Source organism: Globicephala melas, chromosome 12 (genome assembly GCF_963455315.2).
Source record: "Globicephala melas chromosome 12, mGloMel1.2, whole genome shotgun sequence".
NCBI lineage: Eukaryota > Metazoa > Chordata > Mammalia > Artiodactyla > Delphinidae > Globicephala > Globicephala melas.
Window position 1 is genome coordinate 64398288 of NC_083325.1, and position 23304 is coordinate 64421591.

Here is a 23304-nt window from a genome sequence, read left to right on the forward strand (position 1 = left end):
TATTTGCCTAATTTTTGCCTCCTATCTAAATCCCAACCACTCCTCTTAGTTCGTGACATCTCCATCAGGCCTTACCTCCTTTTCATCACGCCATCACTAGGCACCCAAAGCATGGCGTCTATTTACTCTACCCCTTGGTCACAGGAAAAGTTACTTCTGCCTCTTCTCTCCATTTAGCCCATATAAACCACAGGAGAGCAAGAGGCTACATCTCAACACAATTCTTTCATAACCCCTCCCCCAATACCTCACAGTGATTTTATAAACAGTTCATTTACACTTATATTCTAGCTTACACTCTAGAAGATGCTTAATAAACAGAAACTGCTATTATAATATTAATGCTCTCATCTTCTTTCCTGTTTCGTTGGAAACATTATTCTGTTTCCAGAGCTAATGCCTTCATCTCTTCTCATTTCACTCCTTCCTAGAATGACATTCCCTAGGTTAGCAACCCAACTCTCTCTATAACATTCAATCTCTCCTTCACTCACTGGATTCAACCACATAAAGGTCTCCAGTAGCTTGAACAGTGTTACTTGACTCTTCTGCCCCTTGGTACAACACTCTACATTTTGACTCTCATTTCCTTGACATGCTCCTAAAAAGAACAGTCTATGGATGTTATGTCCATTTCCTCAGCTGCCACACACTCTTTTGCCTCCTGAAGCTGGTCTTGAAGGTCATTAGTGAGCTCCAAATCCAATAAACTCTTCTTAGCTCTCTTTAGACTTTATCACTACACGTGACATTTCTTACGGATACTTGTTCTTCCTTTAGTTTCCATGACTCCCTTCTTTGGGGTCCTTCTATCCCTCTGACTAAGACTCTGGTATATTTTGTTTGAATCATATTTCACTGGTGCTACTTCTTCTACCTTCCTCCAACCCCAGGAGATGCCCGAAGTTCAAGATTTTGCCTCGTGTTCTCTTCCAACACAGTTTTCTGTCAAGAGTTCATTCACTTGCATGGATTCACCTTACTTCCACAGAAAAGCCCCAATCTGCAAGCTCAGTTCTTGGCCTCACTCCTAGGCTTCAGGCTTGGACTGGCTTTCACTGGACTGTGAGCCCTCTCTACTTCGACACGGCAACATCTCTTCATATTCAACACTCAAAACACATCCTCTTCCCCTACCAAAGATACTTTCCCTTCCTCCTGAATTCTCTGTATCTATCAATAGGGACATTTCCTTTTTAACCAAACAACTGAGAAAACTGGCATGTTCTCAGATCCCGAACTCTCCCTCAATGCTGCCAATCCAGTGAATAAGGCCCAGAAAATTTTCCTTTATAATGAGCTTCAACCTGTTCTATCTTTCCATCCTCACTGCTAAAGCCACTGATCACTCATCCATGACATTCATCCCTTATTTAGACTTCCTAGAATATCACTTTTGTCATATCACTCTTTTATTCAAAACCACAACAGACTTCCATATCTGTAGGGTTACTAGTCCTGAAGGAAGGCACTTAAGGCCCTTCACAAACTAGTTCTGTCCATATCATTTCCCAGTGGAAACCCTCTGCTTTCTGCTGATAGGCTGACACAGCCCGGTTCATTCCCACATCCGTGTCTGGTTCACAGCAGGATCTTGATAATGCTTAGTGAGGCAACCACATAATGTACTGTTCAAACTGCAACATTTTAAAAAATGAAACAAGGCATTAAAAAAAATCATTAAAATTATAGGACCTTAAAAAGACCTTATTTATTGACCAACAAACTACTGATTGTCAAATTGGTTTTACTACTAATATAACAGGGGACCTAAAGACGGTTCTATTTGAAAACCATTTTCAAAAGTAAAATTATTTATTGAATAAAATATATTAAAAATTTGTAAATTCTGATTATCTGAAATTTAAAAATAACAAAAGGAATATTAAGCAAGCTATATATTTGTGACATTTGCATATTTCTCTAATATATTACAGAATTAAAATCAATTTTTCTTAGCAGATATTCATATCCTCTAATCAGTTCCTTAGTCATATCTAATTCTAATACCATGTCATTGATATTTTCTGATAATTTTTTCAGTATCTTAGTACTTTTAATTTTTTCATAAAAGTGCCTACTGTCTACTTCAAAGTTATTCTTTATTGTTAATTGTCAAATTTATTGTTAATACATTTAAAATTGTTAAAACTTTTGATTGACTCTTTGTAGGTCATAATAATTTTAGCTGAGAAAATATTCTTTCTAAATGTATTGAGGAAAAATTAAAAATAGAACCACCGTATGATCCAGCAATCTCACTGCTGAGTATATAGCTGAAGGAAATGAAATCACTCCTCGAAGAGATATCTGCACCCTCATGTTCACTGTAGCATTATTCACAATAGCTGAGACATGTAAACAAACTGTCTGTCAATAGATGAATGTATAAAGAAATTGTGTGAGTGTGTGCACACACAGGGTGAAATATTATTCAGCCATGAAAAAGAAGGAAATCTTGCCTTTGGCAACAACATGGATGAACTTTGAGGGCATTTTGCTAAGTGACATAAGTTAGACAGAGAAAGACAAATACCATATGCTCTCACTTGTATGTGGAATCTAAAAAAGCCAAACTCATAGAAATAGCAGAATGGTTGTTGCCAGGAGTTGGGGGTGGGGGAAAGTGGGGAGATGTTGGTCAAAGCATACAAACTTCCAGTTATAAGATAAATAAGTTCTGGGGATCTAACATACAGCAACAATACTGTATTATATACTTGAAAATTGCTAAAAGAGTAAATCTTAAATATTATCATCACACACACACAAAGGTGACAGAGGTGAGGTGACAGAGGTGTTAACTAATGCTCCTGTGGTAATCATTTCACAATATATACATGTATCAAATCTTATCACGTTGTATACCTTACACAATATGTCAATTATACAATATGTCAATTATATCTCAACAAAGCCGGGAAAAATTTTTTTTAATGTACTGAGATAACTAGGAAGCTCAGAGCAACTGCTGCTAAACAAAGGATATTCTGAATTCTAGTTTTGTTAATACTGAAGCTTATAAATATTTTTCTTTGGTTCTGTCTTTTGGCCCCCATTTAGAGTACCTTTCTTCAACAAATATTTTTAACAGGACAAAATTCATCAAATAATTCATCAAATTTATGATTCTTTGTAGGTTTCATCAAACTTACAAATTTATAAATTATAGGCCTTCTCAATTACATTCTATTCTAGAATAGAATATAAATTTATTCAGTTAAAATCAAAAGCTTTGGCAAATTATTATTGATATCTTAAGAACAATGGTACTTGGTTATTTTTTTAAGTCCTTATTTTTTTAGAGATACATACTAAAACATTTAAAAATGAAATGATATATTGGGTTTGTTTCAAAATAATATGGGATGGAGTGGGGAAATATAGATGAAACAGGCCCAGTCATGAGTTAGTAACTGTTGAAGCTGGTTCATAGGCACATGGGAGGGGACTCTTTATTCTGGTCTCTGCTAGTATATATTTTGTATAATTGAAAGTTTCATAACAAAAGGTTACAAAGAAAAGATTCCTCCTAGGTAGATGTTACAGACTGAACTGTATCCCTCTCAAAATTCATATGTTGGGGATTCCCTGGTGGCACAGTGGTTGAGAGTCCGCCTGCCAATGCGGGGGACACGGGTTCGTGCCCCAGTCCGGGAGGATCCCACATGTTGCGGAGCGGCTGGGCCCGTGAGCCATGGCCGCTGAGCCTGCGCGTCCAGAGCCTGTGCTCCGCAACGGGAGAGGCCACAACAGTGAGAGGCCCGCGTACCGCAGAGAGGAAAAAAAAAAAAAAAATTCATATGTTGAAGCTCAACCCGCAGTGTGACTGTATTTGGAGATAGGGCCTTTAAGGAGATAATTAAGGTTAAATGCGGTCAAGTGGTGAGGCCCTAATCCGACAGGACTGGTATCCTTTGAAGAAGAAGAAAAGACACTGGAGCTCTCTACACATGAACAGAGAAAAGGCCATGTGAGGAGACAGTGAAAAGGTAGCTGTCTAAAAGCAAGGAAAAGACCTCACCAGAAACCAACCCTGAAGGCACCTTGATCTTGGACTTCTAGCTTCCAGAACTGTGAAAAAATTAATTCCCACAGTGGTTTAAACCACCCAGTCTGTAGTATCAGTCAGCCCTTAGCAGACTAACACAGTAGGGATATTCAAAAGTACAATTATACATTATTAAATTAAATCCTGTACACGATTTAAACTCTCATTGTTCCTCTTCAAGATAAATTTCAATGTCTTCCTGTTTGAAAGTTTGCTTTCAATAATTACAATCTAGTAAAAGTTGTAAAAGCTGAAAATTTTTTGAACTCCGTTAATTGAATACATAAAAGATTTCCAATTGATTTTGAACACAATGCAGCCCAAACGAAAGACTCCTTAAAAAAAAAAAAAAGTTCCTATCATTATAGGACACTTAAATTGATTTATTAAAAAATTCTTCAAAAAACTCCAACAGGGCTTCCCTAGTGGCACAGTGGTTAAGAATCTGCCTGCCAATGCAAGGGACACAGGTTCGAGCCCTGGCCCGGGAAGATCCCACATGCCACGGAGCAGCTGGGCCCGTGCACCACAACTACTGAGCCTGAGCTCTAGAGCCTGAAAGCCACAACTACTGAGCCCACATGCCACAACTACTGAAGCCTGTACAACTAGAGCCCGTGCTCCGCAACAAGAAAATCCATGACAATGAGAAGCCCGCGCACCGCAATGAAGAGTAGCCCCTGCTCACTGCAACTAGGGAAAGCCCGTGCACAGCAACAAAGACCCAACACAACCATAAATAAATAAACAAATAAATAAATAAATTTATTAAAAAAAAACTCAAACATTTTTATAGTGCATTAGGTGATGGGCAGCAACAAGAGAAAGTATATACTGCCACACTAATTTTATTTTAATTCAACATCAGACATCACAAGAATTTTGTAATTTAATTACCCAAACAGTGTATATTAAAGTATGTGTGAATGACGACCGCTAGTTTTTATTTCCATTGGTAGAAGCTCGTTTGGACCATATTATGTCCACCACTACAACCCATTCCAAGTACATTTCTGTTCCACTGGTTTTCTTAATTCAAAAAGAGAATTACTTTTACCATGTTGTCATGCTCCATGAAAATTTGTATCCTTATTATCACCACTAAAAGAAATACTTTTATCATTGATGTTTAACAATAGCATTCAGAATAATGTCAGATGTTTCAACTTCAATAGAGTGAATTTCCAAAACTTTTATTTTGAATCCAATAATTAGGTGAAAAAAATTAAAACCATTGTGAGAACCAAATTAATGAGTTTTCTATTTGAAGCATCTGATGTCACTGATATAAAACTGGCAGATTCAACTGTCAGTGAACTACTTCTGCTAAGAGCTAGCACATTAACAGTTATGATCTCACTTTTCACACACACACGAAAAAATTTGGTATTAACTAATTTTCTAAACTAATTTTGCGCATTTTCATTTGCTCTAGATAAAAGTCCAGTCTCACAGAATGACATGAAAATACACCTCCTACAGCTGCATATTAAATTGTCATCTTTCGACATGCTTCCTATTAAAACAACAACAACAACAACAACTACTAACTTTTGACATAAACACTAATGCTTCTTCAGAAATCTTGGGTCTTCTGGTTTTCATGTGATTAGTGATATGATTACGGCCCCTGAGGTGGAATTTAATTATATCAGCTAAATCTTGGACAAGTTATATTAATACATGTATTTACTCTCTTGACAACTGAAAATTAAGTTCTTAATTATTCCCTAAAAACACATTTTAAAAATGTGTTTGCTTTTTGGAGATGATTGCTGCCAAAAGGGTTTACTATAAACTACATAAAAAGTTATCAAGCAATATAATATAGAAATAGTGGTACATTTAGAACATACAGTAAGTGACCAAACCCCTGCAGCAAGGGAATTCAGCCTATTCTCCATGTGCTTTTATTTCTGGCAGGACTGCTTTGCCTCTACTCCCCATACATCTATCTGGCCTACAATTCCCCATATTTCCCACTAATTCTGCCAACTGGTAACCAGGCAACATCATGCATCTCACAGGCTGCAGCTTGACACAAGTGTCTGATATATACCAAGGGGCTTATAGAGACATTGGCTCAAACATTTCTCCTACCACCACCCAAAACCTGAAGGAGGTGGCTGCCCTCAGCCACTCAGAGCAAGCACAGTTGATGTTATCAGCAAGCATCCTACACACTGTCCTCTAAAGGGCAATGTTAGTTAAGTTGCATCTGGAAAGCATTGGGGAAAAAAGATACAGGCTCCTACTGGCCACCTTTCAGATTTTATAGCACATCGTAAAGTGGGAGCTCCATCCACCACATGCATTAAACACAACACTAGATGAGGCTATGGCTGAAGACAGAAGTACAAAATGAATGTCTATGAAAACCCCTTCCAACTTCTTTTAATGTAACTATTAATAATAGCACTTCATTTAAAAAGTAAAAATCTGGGGACTTCCCTAGTGGTCCAGTGGTTAAGACTCTGAGCTTCTAATGCAGGGGGCGCGGGTTCAATCCCTGGTCAGGGAAATAAGATCCCACATGCCATGCAGTGTGGCCAAAAATTAAAAAAAAGAAAAAAAAAAGTAAAAATCTGGGACATACAATAAACTGGATGTGTTATCAGCATATTAGGCACAAATTAGGATAGCCACTTAGTAAACTCTCAAATCTTCACCTTTCTTCATGCTTTTCTCCTACCTGTGAAGCTAGTTCCCCTCCTGCACATCTACTCACTTTGCATCAATCAGTGAACATCTGAGCTAACTTCTGTCCCATCTCTGCCTGCATCAGTCCACAGCGATCCCTCACCTCCTCTCAACTCCTATAGCCCTTCTGCCTATACATGTATCTTTCCATATATATACTGCCAGTAATATCATATAACCTTACAAAAATGACCAGTTAATTGAGGAGGAAAGTCAAGGAAAATTTTAAATTTTTAACGGGGGTAAGGGGGGAAATTGACAAAATAAAAGGAATAAAGTATATGCGCTGAGGGAGGGGTAAAAAATGATAGGAAGTGACATGTTCCTTTTTCAGGGCTACACATACTAGCTTGATATCTGAACAATTTCTTTGATTTTAATTTTTGCATAAAAGTAGGGGACAATGAGAATAACTACCTAAGAGTAGACCTAAGGATTTATGTTTTAATTCTGGTCCGGAGTCTACAAAATTCTGCTTGGGAGGTTTGGTGACCACTTCCCCCACTTCAGCTTTTTTTTTTTTTTTTTTTTAACATCTTTATTGGAGTATCATTGCTTTACAATGCTGTGTCAGTTTCTGCTTTATAACAAAGTGAATCAGCTATACATACACATATATCCCCATATCCCCTCCCTCTTGCATCTCCCTCCCTCACACCCTCCCTATCCCACCCCTCTAGGTGGTCACAAAGCACCGAGCTGATATCCCTGTGTGATGCGGCTGCTTCCCACTAGCTATCCGTTTTACATTTGGTAGTGTATGTATATCCATGACACTCTCACACTTTGTCCCAGCTTACCCTTCTCCCTCCCTCCCCGTATCCTCAAGTCCATTCTCTAGTAGGTCTGCGTCTTTATTCCTATCCTGCCCCTAGGTCCTTCATGACCTTTTTTTTTTTATTTTTAGATTCCATATATATGTGTTAGCATATGAGATTTGTTTTTCTCTTTCTGACTTACTTCACTCTGTATGACAGACTCTAAGTCCATCCACCTCACTTCAAATAACTCAAACTGGGCTTCCCTGGGGGCACAGTGGTTGAGGGTCCGCCTGCCGATGCAGGGTACGCGGGTTTGTGCCCCAGTCCGGCAAGATCCTGCGTGCCGCGGAGCAGCTGGGCCTGTGAGCCATGGCTGCTGGGCCTGCGCCTCTGGAGCCTGTGCTCCGCAACGGGAGAGGCCACAACAGTGAGAGGCCTGCGTATCGCAAAAAAAAACAAAAAAATCAAACAACAAAAAATAACTCAAATTCGTTTCTTTTTATGGATGAGGAATATTCCATTGCATATATATGCCACATCTTCTTTATCCATTCATCTGTTGATGGACAGTTAGGTCGCTTCCCTGTCCTGGCTACTGTAAATAGAGCTGCAATAAATATTGTGGTACATGACTCTTTTTGAATTATGGTTTTCTCAGGGGATATGCCCAGTAGTGGGATTGCTGGGTCGCACGGTAGTTCTATTTTTACTTTTTTAAGGAACCTCCATACTGTTCTCCATAGTGGCTGTATCAATTTACATTCCCAGCAACAGTGCAAGAGGGTTCCCTTTTCTCCACACCCTCTCCAGCATTTATTGTTTGTAGATTTTTTGATGATGGCCATTCTGACCAGTGTGAGATGATATCTCATTGTAGTTTTTTGTTTTTGTTTTTGTTTTTGTTTTGCCGTACGCAGGCCTCTCACTGTTGTGGCCTCCCCCATCGCAGGCTCAGCGGCCATGGCTCACGGGCCTAGCCGCTCCGCGGCATGTGGGATCTTCCCGAACCGGGGCACAAACCCGTGTCCCCTTCATCGGCAGGCGGACTCTCAACCACTGCGCCACCAGTGAAGCCCTCATTGTAGTTTTTTTTGTTTGTTTGTTTGTTTGTTTGTTTTGCGGTATGCGGGCCTCTCACTGTTGTGGCCTCTCCCGTTGCGGAGCACAGGCTCCAGACGCGCAAGCTCAGCGGCCATGGCTCACGGGCCCAGCCCCTCCGCGGCATGTGGGATCTTCCCGGACCGGGGCACGAACCCGTGTCCCCTGCATCGGCAGGCGGACTCTCAACCACTGCGCCACCAGGGAAGCCCCCTCATTGTAGTTTTGATTTGCATTTCTCAATTGATTAATGAAGTTGAGCATTCTTTCATGTGTTTGTTGGTAATCTGTATATCTTCTTTGGAGAAATGTCTATTTAGGTCTTCTGCCCATTTTTGGATTGGATTGTTTGTTTTTTTGATATTGAGCTGCATGAGCTGCTTGTAAATTTTGGAGATTAATCCTTTGTCAGTTGATTCATTTGCAAATATTTTCTCCCATTCTGAGGGTTGTCTTTTCGTCTTGTTTATGGTTTCCTTTGCTGTGCAAAAGCTTTTAAATTTCATTAGGCCCCATTTGTTTATTTTTGTTTTTATTTCCATTTCTCTAGGAGGTGGGTCATAAAGGATCTTCCTGTGATTTATGTTATAGAGTGTTCTGCCTGTGTTTTCCTCTAAGAGTTTGATAGTGTCTGGCCTTACATTTAGGTCTTTAATCCATATTGAATTTATTTTTGTGTACGGTGTTAGGGAGTGTTCTAATTTCATTCTTTTACATGTAGCTGTCCAGTTTTCCCAGCACCAATTATTGAGGAGGCTGTCTTTTCTCCATTGTTTATTCTTGCCTCCTTTATCAAAAACAAGGTGACCATATGTGCGTGGGTTTATCTCTGGGCTTTCTATCCTGTTCCATTGATCTATACTTCTGTTTTTGTGCCAGTACCATACTGTCATGATTACTGTACCTTTGTAGTATAGTCTGAAGTCCGGGAGACTGATTCCTCCAGCTCCGTTTTTCTTTCTCAAGATTGCTTTGGCTATTCGGGGTCTTTTGTGTTTCCATATAAATTGTGAAATTTTTGTTCTAGTTCTGTGAAAAATGCCAGTGGTAGTTCGATAGGGATTGCACTGAATCTGTAGGGTGCTTTGGGTACTACAGTCATTTTCACAATGTTGATGCTTCAAATCCAAGAACATGGTATATCTCCATCTATTTGTATTATCTTTATTTCATCAGTGTCTTATAGTTTTCTGCATACAGGTCTTTTGTCTCCTTAGACAGGTTTATTCCTAGGTATTTTATTGTTTTTGTTGCAGTGGTAAATGGGAGTGTTTCCTTAATTTTTCTCTCAGATTTTTCAACATTAGTGTATAGGAACGTAAGAGATTTCTGTGCATTAATTTTGTATCCTGCTACTTTATCAAATTCATTGATTAGCTCTAGTAGTTTTCTGGTAGCATCTTTAGGATTCTCTATGTATAGTATCATGTCATCTGCAAACAGTGACAGCTTTACTTCTTCTTTTCCGATTTGGATGCCTTTTATTTCTTTTTCTTCTCTGACTGCTGTGGCTAAAACTTCCAAAACTATGTTGAATAACAGTGGTGAGAGTAGACAACCTCGTCTTTTTCCTAATCTTAGAGGAAATGGTTTCAGTCTTTCACCATTCTGAACGATGTTGGCTGTGGATTTGTCATATATGGCCTTTATTATGTTGAGGTAAGTTCCCTCTATGCCTACTTTCTGGAGGGTTTTTTTTTTTTTTATCATAAATGGCTGTTGAATTTTGTCAAAAGCGTTTTCTGCATCTACTGAGATGATCATATGGTTTTTATTCTTCAATTTGTTAATATGGTGTATCACATTGATTGATTTGCATATACTGAAGAATCCTTGCGTTCCTGGGATAAACCCCACTTGATCATGGTGTATAATCCTATTAATGTGCTGTTGGATTCTGTTTGCTAGTATTTTGTTGAGGATTTTTGCATCTATGTTCATCAGTGATACTGGCCTACAGTTTTCTTTGTGACATCTTTGTCTGGTTTTGGTATCAGGGTGATGGTGGCCTCATAGAATGAGTTTGGGAGTGTTCCTCCCTCTGCTATATTTTGCAAGAGTTTGAGAAGGATAGGTGTTAGCTCTTCTCTAAATGTTTGATAGAATTCGCCTGTGAAGCCATCTGGTCCTGGGCTTTTGTTTGTTGGAAGATTTTTAATCACAGTCTCAATTTCAGTACTTGTGATTGGTCTGTTTGTATTTTCTATTTCTTCCTGGTTCAGTCTCAGAAGGTTGTGCTTTTCTAAGAATTTGTCCATTTCTTCCAGGTTGTCCATTTTATTGGCATATAGTTGCTTGTAGTAATCTCTCATGATCCTTTGTATTTCTGCAGTGTCAGCTGTTACGTCTCCGTTTTCATTTCTAATTCTATTCATTTGTGTCTTCTCCCTTTTCTTCGTGATCATTCTGGCTAATGGTTTATCAATTTTGTTTATCTTCTCAAAGAACCAACCAGCTTTTAGTTTTATTGATCTTTGCTATTTTTTCCTTCATTTCTTTTTCATTTACTTATGATCTGATCTTTATGATTTCTTTCCTTCTGCTAACTTTGGGGTTTTTTTGTTCTTCTTTCTCTAATTGCTTTAGGTGTAAGCTTAGGTTGTTTATTTGAGATGTTTCTTGTTTCTTGAGGTAGGCTTGCATTGCTATAAACTTCCCTCTTAGAACTGCTTTTGCTGTATCCCATAGGTTTTGGGTCGTTGTTTTCACTGTCATTTGTTTCTAGGTGTTTTTTGATTTCCTCTTTGATTTCTTCAGTGATCTCTTGGTTATTTAGTAGTGTATTGTTTAGCCTCCACGTGTTTGTGTGTTTTACAGATTTTTTCCTGTAACTGATATCTAGTCTTATAGCATTGTCGTCGGAAAAGATACTTGATACATTTCAATTTTCTTAAATTTACCAAGGCTTGATTTGTGACCCAAGATATGATCTATCCTGGAGAATGTTCTATGAGCACTTGAGAAGAAAGTGTATTCTGTTGTTTTTCGATGGAATGTCCTATAAATATCAATTAAGTCCATCTTTTTTAATGTATCACTTAAAGCTTGTGTTTCCTTATTTATTTTCATTTTGGATGATCTGTGTCCATTGGTGAAAATGGGGTGTTAAAGTCCCCTACTATAACTGTGTTACTGTTGATTTCCCCTTTCATGGCTGTTAGCATTTGCTTATGTATTGAGGTGCTCCTATGTTGGGTGCATCAATATTTACAATTGTTATATCTTCTTCTTGGACTGATCCCTTGATCATTATGTAGTGTCCTTCTTTGTCTCTTGTAATAGCCTTTGTCTTAAAGTCTATTTTGTCTGATATGAGAATTGCTACTCCAGCTTTCTTTTGATTTCCATTTGCATGGAATATCTTTTTCCATCCCCTCACTTTGTCTGTATGTGTCCCTAGTTCTGAAGTGGGTCTCTTGTAGACAGCATATATAGGGGTCTTGTTTTTGTACCCATTCAGCTGGTCTATGTCTTTTGGTTGGAGCATTTAATCTTTTTACGTTTAAGGTAATTATCCATATGTATGTTCCTATTACCATCCACTTCAGCTTCTAACAGCCCACAATCCCCAGAAGTCTACGGTTGATTTTGAATTTTACTAGTTTCAAAAGTTACTTGGGAAAATTAAACAGGTAGGGGTAAACGAATGGTAGCTAGCAATCTCAACACAAATGCAAATGGTACACACATCTTCTGGTTCTCTAACAAATGCACCATAGACAAATGCATTTAGTTTTGTAGACCATCCCTAATATAAAACCAAACATTCCTATTTTTATAACAATTTGATTTCAGGAAGCCATTACAATGCACAAAAGCCATTCAAATATCTCTCTCATTTGCCTGAGTTTTGTTATTAAACCTAATTGTTTGGCTATGTCAGAAAAGCAGGGATAGAATTTTTTAAATTCTCTTTTTCTATTTTCCTTTCATTCCAGGACTTAGAGGAGACAATAGCATGTAGGAGCTCTCCTTCTTCAGAGACAATTCAAACTTGCATCAAGAGTTATAGTAAGTCTACAGCATTCAAGTTTGCATCCTGTAGTAGTTCTGTACAACTGTAGCATCATACGCCTGCATATTTTGGCATGGCTTACAGCCTGCCTGAATTCGATCCATATGACAAACTGCAAAATATCCTCACATAATATGTTTGCTCTGTGACGCTGCTTGGAGCAATTGTCATTTCTTTGTCTTGCTAAGTAATTAATTTGAAATCATATAATGAGACCATTGGGCCCTGTCAAGTCCTCCCTTGCGAATTCCCTTATTCCACCCCTTCTTTCCTATTGCCCCTCCCCCACAGACAACTGTCCTGCTAGACCACTGCTATAGTTCCTAAGCCTGCCTACATCTAGTGTCTCCCATGGCCACAGAGTTGCCAGAACAATATTCTTAAATCACCTCCATGCACACCACATTCCTTCAATTCAACAAAGCCAAACACAAATCAACCCTTTAATAGCCTCCTACCTGCCAAATAAAAAAAACAAAGGCCTCACCTTCAAGACCTTCCATAATCTGGCTCCAGTCTAGCTTTCCCACTGGGACTGTCCTATTCCCTTTCACTCTAAAAAACTAGCCTATTCACTAACACTCTGTACACACACACACACACACACACACACACACACACACACCCCTTCTCTTTGTGTTTCCAGGGCTGGGCTCAAACTGTTCACCTGCCTGGAATGCCCTCACCACTGCCTTTCCATTGGCCTGTTCAAGTATTATGTGTCCTTCAAAGCCCAATTCACCATCCTCTCTTCATCATTGTCTACAAAAGGCAGAAATAGTCTCTTTGGCCTCTATAAAACTAGTGTCTTAAAAATTACTCTCTGGGTTTTTCTTTGAGGCCTCATACTGTTGGCTAGCTTTGTCTATGTCCACTTCACTAGACTGTAGCAGAGGGTACAAACCAGGCCATCTGGTGATCTGCTGCTACTGCTTCCTCCTCTGGTTCCGTGCCATGTGTACAGCAGACAATTAATATGTATTTGATCGAATAACTGGTTGAAGATATTATTTGTTCACTCATTCAACAATTATTTATTAAAGACACAATATGTGCTAGGCACTGTTACAAGCACTAGGAAAATGTGAATGAACCATGCAGATAAAAATTTCTACCTTCATAGAACTTACACTGTAGTGGAGGAGAAAAAGATTAAAGATTTTTTTTTTTAAGTAAGCTATATATAATATTAGAAGGTGCTAAGCACTATGGAGAAAAATAAAGTAGGGAAGGAAAATAAGGAATGTAAGGTAAGGGTGGAAAGTGGGGGTGTGATTTTAAATAGAATGATTATGGAAGGCTTCTCTGAGAAAGTGACATTTGATCCCAGAAGTAAATGAGGTCATGGAGCAAGGTATGCAGATATCTATCCAGAAGAAGAACATTCCAGGCAGAGGAACAGCAAGTGATGAAACCCAGAGGCAGAAATGTGCCTGGAATGTTCAGGGAAGAACAAAGAGGCTAGTGTGGGGTGAGCGAGGGGGAGAATGGGAGGAGGAAGGTAAAGAAGCAACAGGGGCTAGGCTTGGAAAAGCCTTGAGCCAGTCAGAGACCTGGCTATTATCACAGGTGATGGAGCAGAGGAATGACACATATGACTTGCATTTGGAAGGATCAACTTGGATGTTCATTGAGTATAGGCAGATTGTAACAAGACAGAGGCAGGAAGACCAGTAAGGAGGTAATATATTAACTAGGTGAGAGGTGATGGGTATTTGACCAGAATGGTTGCAGGTAGCAAGCAGTTGTCCAATTCTGGATATATTTCAAAGGCAGATCTCCTAGGATTTACTGATAGATTAGATGTGGGATATGAGGGAAATAGAAATCAAGGATGACTCCAAGACCAAACAGGCTGCCACTTACAGGGACGGGGATGATCTTGGGGGCAAAAGCTTTTAGGAGGGGGAGAACAGTATTTCGGATATTAGAAATGTTTAGTCAGAGTAACGAATGGGGAGACTGAGAATGCAGTGAGATACGGAAGTCTACGATTAAGGGGAGAAGACAGGACTGAAAATAAACTTTTGGGAGTTGTCAGCATACAGATGGTATTTAAGCTATGGGACTAGATTAAATCAAGGGAGTGAGTGTAGACAGAGATATACAGCCCAACGACTAAGCCCTAGGAACCAGCAAAGAAGACTGAGAAGGAGTAGCCAGTGAGGCAGGAGGACAATGTTAAGGCTGGACGTTAAGAGACTGTGTGCTTGAGAAAACAATCCATGTGCGTGATTTAACTTAGGCAATGGAGGCTAAGGGAGGGAATTTATTTTCCCCACTCCTTATGGCAGCTGTGGTTGGGTAAACTTTAAACAGATAAGCAAGGATATGATACAGTTTTCCATAAAAGTAAAATTTTAGTAACACAATACTGAGTTCTATTTTCTACCAAAAAAAAAGTGTCCAGTGATAATCAAGTTAATGCAGGGTTTCTCAACCTTGGCACTACTGACATTTTAGCTGGGATAATTCTTTATTGTGGAGGGCTGTGCTGAGCATTATGGGATGTTTGGCAGCATCCCTGGTCTCTACCCACTAGATGTCAGTAGTGCACCCCTTCACCTCCCCACCATTGCCAAAGGACTCGGAGACAAAATCGTCCCCAGTTGAGAACTCTGAGATAGAGCAAGTTGTCAACAACAACCAACTCTATGTAAGCATTCTTGCTGCGAAATGCAACTGTCAGTTTCTGCTGATATTCTGTACTCCCACCTGTCCTACTCTCTTCTCCAGGCTTCTCACCAGCCTACAGATGAGAAAGATTCTCATTGTAATCACTACCCAGAGCGAGGAAAGTAAGCAATTAGCTCAACCTGTCATTAAAAAAAAAATGTGTTCTGATTTTTTTTCAATGTAAAAGATATGCCCCAAGTCTACCCAGTTCAAAAGTGACCCTTTCTGCACACCCTCATTCATTACAGCACTACACAACAGACAAGAGGTAGGAGCAACCCAGTGTCCATCGACAGATGAATGGATAAAATGACTGGTATGTACATACAGTGAAATATCGTTCAGTCTTAAAAGAAAGAAAATTCTGACACACGATACAACATGGATGAACCTTGAGGGCGTTACGCTAAGTGAAATACGCCAGTCACAAAAGGACAAATCCTGTATGATCCCACTCATATGAGGTACTTAGAGTAGCCAAATTCATAGAGACAGAAAGTACAGTGGTTTTTAGGGACTAGAGTCATGGGAGGAGAACCGGGAGCTACTGTTTACTGGGTGCAGAGTTTCAGTTCTGCAGGATGAAAAGAGTTGTAGGGATGGGTGGTGGCAATGGCTACACAACAAAGTTAATGTACTTCACACTACTGAACTGTACACTTAGAAATGGTTAACATGGTAAATTTTATGTTACAGGCTTTTTATCACAATTTAAAAAAGAACAGACTGCTGGCTCTGGAGTGAGACTGTCTGGGTTCAAATACTGGCAAAGTGCCCAAAGAGGTACCTGGCTCATAGTAAGTACTCAGTAAATATTAGTGGCTGATATTAAATTAGTATTATAACTAAAATTATACTAAGTCGGTGTGCATGTTTGTCAGGAGGATGGTTGACAGGTATGTGTGACTTTGGTGATTGGGAAAGCAGTCATAAAGAAAGTTTGGTTAAAAAAAATGAACATTTCTAGGAGTAAAACCATTTAACTAACTGAATATCATGAAATACAAAATAGGTTGATCTTTTTCCCCTCAAAATTAGGTCCTCTCCTGTGGATTTATCTTGCACTTACTTATTTTAAAGATCCAGGTTCCTTTTGCATTATTTTTTCAAATCTTAAAAATTTTTTTAAACATTTAAAAATGCTTCTGTGCATGTAAATACAGACTTTTTTTTTCCCTAAAATGATCAACTACCCATTCTATATGTTACCCTTTTTATATAAAGGTTTTTCTTTCATTATTGACATCAACAATTACTTGCAGAGTCCTTCACTGCCTGTAATTTTGACTCTCATTCACTTCCTTCCTAGTATATCTACTCAAAATGGAGCCTAACTTTAATAGCTGTATTTGTGTTAAGGACAGTTAACAGAGAGAAATAACAAAATGAAACAGAAAAGTGAATAAAAGAAGCACAAAAGAAAGCGAGTAAGAGAAAAGCAACCTGTCCACTCTTAGTGACAAGCAAGAAGTATTCTAAAGGCTAGGTCCTTAGCTCACAGATGAGCTCCCCAGTCTTTATGAAAGAAAATGGGTGTTCATTCAGTAAGTCAAAATCAAAGAAAGACAAGAGCAGATGAGGCTTTATGAACTGTCTAACCTGCATGGGATTAATCTTCACCGAGCGTTCAAAGCACTCCACACATTCTTTAAACTCTTTGCTTCGCAGATGGAGGAGGCCTTTGGAGCGCTGGGCGCGAGCACTGCGGTGCTGAGACAACTCCCAGGCCTGGTCGTAGTAAGAGTGCTCTCGAAGGACATCTCCAAGCAAGCAGTATAGACTTGGTGTTTCTTTTTTCTCCAGCTCTTGCCTGAGGATTTCTTCTGCCTAGAAATAACAACAGAAATAACTAAATTGCTGAACAGTGACAAATGCCTATTTTTTAGCACATATACAATCTTTTATGTCACATGATCCAAAATTTTATTTTCAAAGTTTGAGATGACCTGCTTATTTCATGCATCTAGCACACAGGCTGAAAAAGAGAGGAACAGTAGGAGATCAATATGGTACAAGTAACAGAGGAACAAGAAGTAAGAGGCGAACACGCTTTGCTGGCCTCTGGAATCCTCAAGAAAAGGCCCCGAGGAGAGGCTGACTTCATGATACTGGGGGGGATTCACTTAGCTCCCCTTTTCCCTGCTCCCTGCTCCAGTTGTCACCATTGTGACCATTTGTTAGAGCAGAGCCTTCAGTTCACCTCCACCCAATAGCAATGAAAAGTATGTTTTCCCTTTTTAAAAATGGTATGCTTCAGGAGCCTGGGATCGCTGAAAAATTTATAAAAGGAGGGAGAGGGTACAATTTAATAGGCACTGCTAAGCACCTACCTCTTAACCGAACTACATCACACCTCACAGATAAAACCTGCTGGAATTCCCTGGTGCCAGTAGTTAGGACTCCGTGCTTCCACTGCAGAGGGCACGGTTCGATCCCCAGTTGGGGAACTAGGATCCTGCATGCCGTGCCGCGTGGCCAAAAAAACAAACAAACAAAAAAAAAAAACCTTGCCAACATGAGACCTGCTTCCAGACAGTCCATTCACTGTAGAAATTAAAGACCATCCTCAGTACATGGCTTGGGTATTATTCTCATGTGTCCACAATTCGGATTCACCTTGTCACCCAAGCTAACTCTGTACTTGTGACATATACCATCTCACTTCCCCCACCCATGTCTGTTACCCACCCCCACCCCCATTTCTGATTAATTTCAACAGAGGGCAAGACGCATGGTAGCAGCTCTACTTTCCATCCTCACATACAAATACTTCCACATAAACAGCAGTGGGGTCACCAAATATGCCAATACAGCCTTGGCCAAAGTGGATGGAGATAACCAGGAAGCCATCCTTTGGTAGCTAGAATGGTAGTTTAGACCCCCTAACTTGCATGGCTGGCAATCTTAAAGTCTGTATATCTTATTTTCTTTAGGTTCAACATATCTATAATTTAAGTCTTAAGCAGTCTAATTTTTGTGAAATCTTTTAAAAGACGGCTGTGCTTCTAAAAGTGTCTTCGGATGCTATGGCCTCTTTTGCATTTCTGATACAGTATGGGTTATGTAGGTCTTTTAGGCTAGTCTGAAAATGAAACCAGAATTTATAAAACAGGTTCTAAGAGAAAACAATTCCAAGTCCTAAACGGCCAAAATAAACATGAAGTTTTCAAATATAATCCATGTAATTCCTTTATTCACAGATAATACAGCAGTTATTAATGTATCTAACTATAATTCTGTATTCGATATATTTTCAGTAGGTACATTTCAATATACTTTGTATTTAATATATTTATTTTTATGTATATACGTGTATGTATTCAACCAAATTGTGTATAACAGATTGTAGCCACAGCAGGATTTTTGCTGAAATGACCTCACAGTGTAGTTGAGGCATTTCTCTTGACAGCACATCACTAAAACTCGAAACCCACACTCTCCCACTTCTGCTTTAAACTGCTAGAGTGGATTCTGTGTTCTGCAATTAAACAGTGACCATTACAGTAACTGGGTACAGAAGTTACTGCTGTCAATACACTCCTGAAAAAAGTGAAACTTTAGTTTTATAAGGAACCCCCATACTGTTCTCCATAGTGGCTGTACCAATTTACATTCCCACCAACAGTGCAAGAGGGTTCCCTTTTCTCCACACCCTCTCCAGCATTTATTGTTTGTAGATTTTTTGATGATGGCCATTCTGACCAGTGTGAGATGATATCTCATTGTAGTTTTGATTTGCATTTCTCTAATGATTAATGATGTGGAGCATTCTTTCATGTGCTTGTTGGCAATCTGTATATCTTCTTTGGAGAAATGTCTATTTAGGTCTTCTGCCCATTTTTGGATTGGGTTGTTTGTTTTTTTGATACTGATACCATACGACCCAGCAATCCCACTACTGGGCATATTCCCTGAGAAATCCATAATTCAAAAAGAGTCATGTACCACAATGCTCTCTGCAGCTCTATTTACAATAGCCAGGACATGAAAGCAACCTAAGTGTCCATCGACAGATGAATGGATAAAGAAGATGTGGCACATAGATAGAATGGAATATTACTCAGCCATAAAAAGAAACGAAATTGAGTTATTTGTAGTGAGGTGGATGGACCTAGAGTCTGTCATACAGAGCGAAGTAAGTCAGAAAGAGAAAAACAAATACCGTATGCTAACACATATATATATGGAATCTAAAAAAAAAAAAAAAGGTCATGAAGAACCTAGGGGCAGGATGGGAATAAAGATGCAGACCTACTAGAGAATGGACTTGAGGACACGGGGAAGGAGGGGGAAGGGTAAGTTAGGACAAAGTGAGAGAGTGGCATGGATATATATACACTACCAAACGTAAAATAGATAGCCAGTGGGAAGCAGCTGCATAGCACAGGGAGATCAGCTTGGTGCTTTGTGACCACCTAGAGGGGTGGGATAGGGAGGGTGGGAGGGAGGGAGATGCAAGAGGGAAGAGATATGGGGACATATGTATATGAATAACTGATTCACCTTGTTATAAAGCAGAAACTAACACACCTTTGTAAAGCAATTATACTCCAATAAAAATGTTAAAAAAAAAACGTGAAATTTTGTGATTGGTTATCTGATCTGGTTGGAGTTGAAGACAATGAGGATCCAGTGATCATGACAGGGTTTAACGTCACTAGTCCATGACATCCAGTGATGAAAGGATTACTTAAATTATCACCTGCGGTAACTTAGAATGAAGCACCGATCTAATGCAAGGCTTTTGCAGTTTGAGTGACAGGACACTGTGAGAGAGCACAAGACTGTGAGGTAGGTCAGCTGCTCCTAAGTTCACTGGACAGCTCAAAAAGAGAAAATGACACTCAGTGTTTTAAATCCTCAAGGCCAGAGAACCAGGGAATTTCTATAATTTCCTAAAAGAATTTGTTTTCCTTGTCGCTGCCAAGCTGGTACAGGCAAAAATCAGATGCAGGCATTGCTCTTGTAGGATTGCTGAATTACAATATAGGATGAATTCAGTTTCACTAGTTCTATGTGAAAGTTAGGGCATTTGATTGGGTTAATCAAATATGCTTTACTGATTCATTTTATTTCCTCTATTGCCTCTTAGCTACACATCATTTTATTAAATTTTCATGATTGCTCTAGGGCTACTCGTGTGCATCTTCAATTGATCTAAGTTCATTTAGAGTTAATACTGTATCACCTCACCTTTCTCATGTCACAAGTGGCCTTCTAAATTTCTGTTCCCCAGAAACAATGAAATAAACAACTGCTATTGTTTTAAGCCACTATGTTTTGATGTGGTTTGTTATATACCAATAATAACTGCAACAGTTGTTTAAAGCGAGAGGGTTACTCTAGTGCCAGTTACTTCGTCGTGGCCAGGAGAAGAGGGCACTGATTATAAAAGAGCAAGACCCAAGAATTTAAATGGAGACATTTGGGACGATTCAGATAACAGAAAACCCCCAGATTCTATGGAGTTTCCTAAGCCAGCAGAGGCAACCCTCCCCTATCTGACAAGACTAGTGCTACCTTGCTTAAGGACAGTGTAACAACTACACCTCAAGGAGTTACTTTGCAAGAGAATGCCAATTCTCTCCTATTACCTAACCCCTCCCACCCCTCATTGCCTCCAGACATGTAAATGGGTTTATACACAAAAAGAACTGCAAGATTTTGTTACTTTCTAGAGGGAAAACCTTGGGACCATGTGGAAAAAGATTCTAAGGGAGCTAGACCATAGACAAAGAGGATCATAATTTTAAATCAGCTTAATGTAGACACTCATCAGAAAATTTTGATTCACAGTTCTAACTCAAGCAGCTGGGGATGGTTCCAACTATTTGCTCAACTGCTTGACTAAAACCTAGACTCAAACATGGCCAAAACGAAGGCTGAGATGCCAAAAATTCCTTGGTGTAATATGGAAGAAAGAATCCAACAACTCAGAAGAAAAGGCTGTTGTTAATTTAGCATTTGCAACCTGTTACCCACCCTACCTGTGTCCCCCATTAAGGCCAAGGGGATACTCCTTTCACCCTGACTTTGAGAAATACATTATACCTGGGAGTATCAGCATTTTGAAAAGTGCTATAGTAGATATCCTATGTAAGCTGGGGGTAAAGCCGAGAGGTCCTTCTGTTAAATGGGCTTCCTGATTTCAGTGGGGATGATCAGAAGCCAAGGTAGCAGAGACTTGCTGATAGCCCCTGGAAGCAAGACGAACATAGTTCTTTGTAACAGGCACATCCAGAGTGATAAGGAGAATGGTGTGACTAGCATGGATCATAGGTGATGGCCAACTGATCATAAAGATTTTTAACCAAATTAGATAAACAGCCAACTAAGTACAACTTGATCTACGTAAGACTTAAAAAAAAAAATCTAGATTTGGAGACTAGATGTCTGACCTGAATCACCATGCTGACACACTGTCTCTCACCCAATTCCTATCCCTGAGTCATTTCACAGACTCAGAGCCTCTTATAAGCAAACAAATACCTAAGCAAGCAACTCAGTACTGGTGAGAAAGGACCCTGTGATAACATAACACGTGTATACCACAATTCTTCTTCCCTAAATAAGTAATTATAACCATTTACCAGGTAATTTTATCCTGGGGAAAAAGAAATATCTCCTCTTTTCAGGGTTGATTAGCTCTTAGTTATTGCTAATCCCTGGGGACCCAGAATATCACCATGTTGAGTTAGCGGGTTTATGGGAGATACTAAGCCTACCATGGGATGGACTAAGTCCCGAACCCACCCAGTGGTTACTTCCCTAGTTGAATACAGAGCTGAATTACATACATCCAGCAACAAGCAGAGTCCACAGTGAGTGCTACTGTGGGCCAATAAAGGGCCAAGTGAAAGCCTCTGAAGCTGCTTCTCCTCATTAAAAGAGAAAACCCAAAGCAACACCGCATTATCTATACAAACCACAGACATGTGCACCACTATCAAAAACTTGAGAGACACTGCAAAGTGTGTGTGTTTGTACGTGTGTGCATGGGCCGTTTAACCTACCCATTTAAATTGAGAACACAGACGGGTCCTGGAAAGTGTCATAGATTATTATAAACTTAATGTAATGGTGCTCTAATTATAGCTACTGTTCCAGACATGATCTCTTTACTGTAGCAAATAATCACAGCCCCTGACATATGCTAAGCAGGTACTGATACAACAAATACATTTTTCTCTACCCAATAGCCAGGCAACATCAAATGCAGTGGGCTTTAACTAGCACAGAGAAAAGTAGACTTCCCTGTCTTTCCTCAGAATTTCATAGACTTATGGTATAATTCAGTCTGCAAGTACCTTGATTGTCTCACTATTCCATTAGGCCTTACCAGTCTTGATGACATCATGCTAATAAAAAAGGTCAAGAAACTAAAATAAAAAATTATATGCCAATGTCAACCAAAAACCAATTGGAAATTATATACTCTTGTCACTGTAATTTGTTATTAGGAAAATTTTCATTTATAAAAATTCATTTTATACGTTCCTTAGAAGGAACTCATCTATTAAATAAAGCAAGATATGTAAAATAAATGTTTATGTGTTATTTTTGTTATTATTTCTAGTTATTTTTGTTCTTATATGCCCTAAGAATGCTTCAATATCTAAACCTCTTTTGAAGAAACTGTACGTTTCCCCCCAAATCAGAAATTCTTCTTTACATATACAACACAATCTATAAAATACTCTGTGTCTGGGAATTCCCTGGCAGTCCAGTGGGTTTGATTCCTGGTCAGGAAACTAAGATCCAAAAAACTGGCCAAAAAAATAAAAAATAATTAATTGTATTAAAAAATACAATACTCTGGGCCTATTAGTAGTTTGTCACTTTCCAAATAAGTAAACTCCCAAGTAAAAGGACTAAACCACTGCATAGTCATATGTACCAGATCATGCTATGTACTTGCTTAAGCTGGGAACTACGTTTCCTAAAATCCCTTTCCCTTCTGATTTCGTGTTAGAGTTTGTCAGAAGGGAAACTTGCTAAGGATT

General features: G+C 39.1%; 1 protein-coding gene across 2 annotated transcripts in view; it reads right to left on the reverse strand.

Moving 5' to 3' along the window:
• TTC27 (tetratricopeptide repeat domain 27) overlaps positions 1–23304 on the reverse strand; it is a 174434-nt gene that overhangs the window by 40196 nt on the left and 110934 nt on the right. For both annotated transcript variants that reach the window (XM_030857980.2, XM_060309262.1), the window contains exon 13: positions 16901–17128. In XM_030857980.2, the coding sequence (XP_030713840.2) occupies positions 16901–17128 (228 nt within the window). The remainder of the gene's footprint in view (positions 1–16900; positions 17129–23304) is intronic.